Source organism: Eimeria mitis, genomic scaffold (assembly GCF_000499745.2).
Source record: "Eimeria mitis Houghton genomic scaffold, Emh_scaff778, whole genome shotgun sequence".
Taxonomy (NCBI): domain Eukaryota; phylum Apicomplexa; class Conoidasida; order Eucoccidiorida; family Eimeriidae; genus Eimeria; species Eimeria mitis.
In genome coordinates, this window is record NW_013575714.1 from 11,338 (window position 1) to 12,156 (window position 819).

The 819-nt window shown below is 59.7% G+C and overlaps 1 protein-coding gene across 1 annotated transcript in view; it reads left to right on the forward strand.

Annotated features, from left to right (window-relative positions):
- EMH_0022070 (uncharacterized protein) overlaps window positions 1-819 on the forward strand; it is a gene marked incomplete at both ends in the record, with an annotated part of 7,044 nt that overhangs the window by 4,518 nt on the left and 1,707 nt on the right. The window contains one exon of the mRNA XM_013501877.1: window positions 1-556. Coding sequence (XP_013357331.1) covers window positions 1-556 — 556 coding nt within the window. The remainder of the gene's footprint in view (window positions 557-819) is intronic.

An 819-nucleotide genomic window follows, 5' to 3' on the forward strand; every position in this document is an offset into this window, starting at 1 on the left:
TGCAGCATCTGCTGCAGCAGCAGCTGCTGTTGCTTCGGCTGCTGCTGCTGCTGTCGCTACCGATGCTCAGACACTCGTCAGCAACTCCTGCATGCACCGCAGGCTGCTGGGTTCTGTCTCAACAGCTGAAGCAGCAGCGCTGCTGCAGGCAGCAGAAAAGGAGCAGCAAGCACCGTCCCCAGATGCTGCCGCTGCTGCTGCTGCTTCTGCTGCTCAAGCTGCTGCTCCTTCTGGTCCTGCTGCAGCGAAGCAAGCTGCTGGGACTCCTGCTGCAGGTGCTGCTGACTCAGAAGGCGCGGAAACGCAAACTCCCGAAAGCAGCAGCAGCAGCAGCAGCAGCAGCAGCAGCAGCGGGGTGCACAAGAAGTTTGGGCGCGTTGCATATGCATCGATTCGACACCCACGGAATGTCATTCATATAGACAGACGATCGCAGCAGGAAGAAGACAGTGTAGAGGTTTCTGCTGCTGCTGCTGCTGCTAGCAGCAGCAGCAGCAGCAGCAGCAGCCCAAACGGCTCCATCAAGCAACGCCCCAGTCAACAACTCGTCAGACAGGTCCGTGCTGCTGCTCCTCTTGCTTTTGCTGCTGCTGCTGTTGTTCCTGCCATTGCTGCTGCTGATGCTGGTGCTGCAGGCGCTGCAGCTGCAGCAGCTGGTCTCGGTCCCACTTGCTGCACCGTGCAGCAGCTCTGAATGTTGCTGTTGCCGCTGCTGCTTGCTGCAGCTTGCTGCTGCTGGGTTTCATATGCATGGTTCGTGATGCGCTGCTGCTGCTGCTGCTGCTGCTGCTGCTGCTGCTGCTGCTGCTGCTGCTGCTG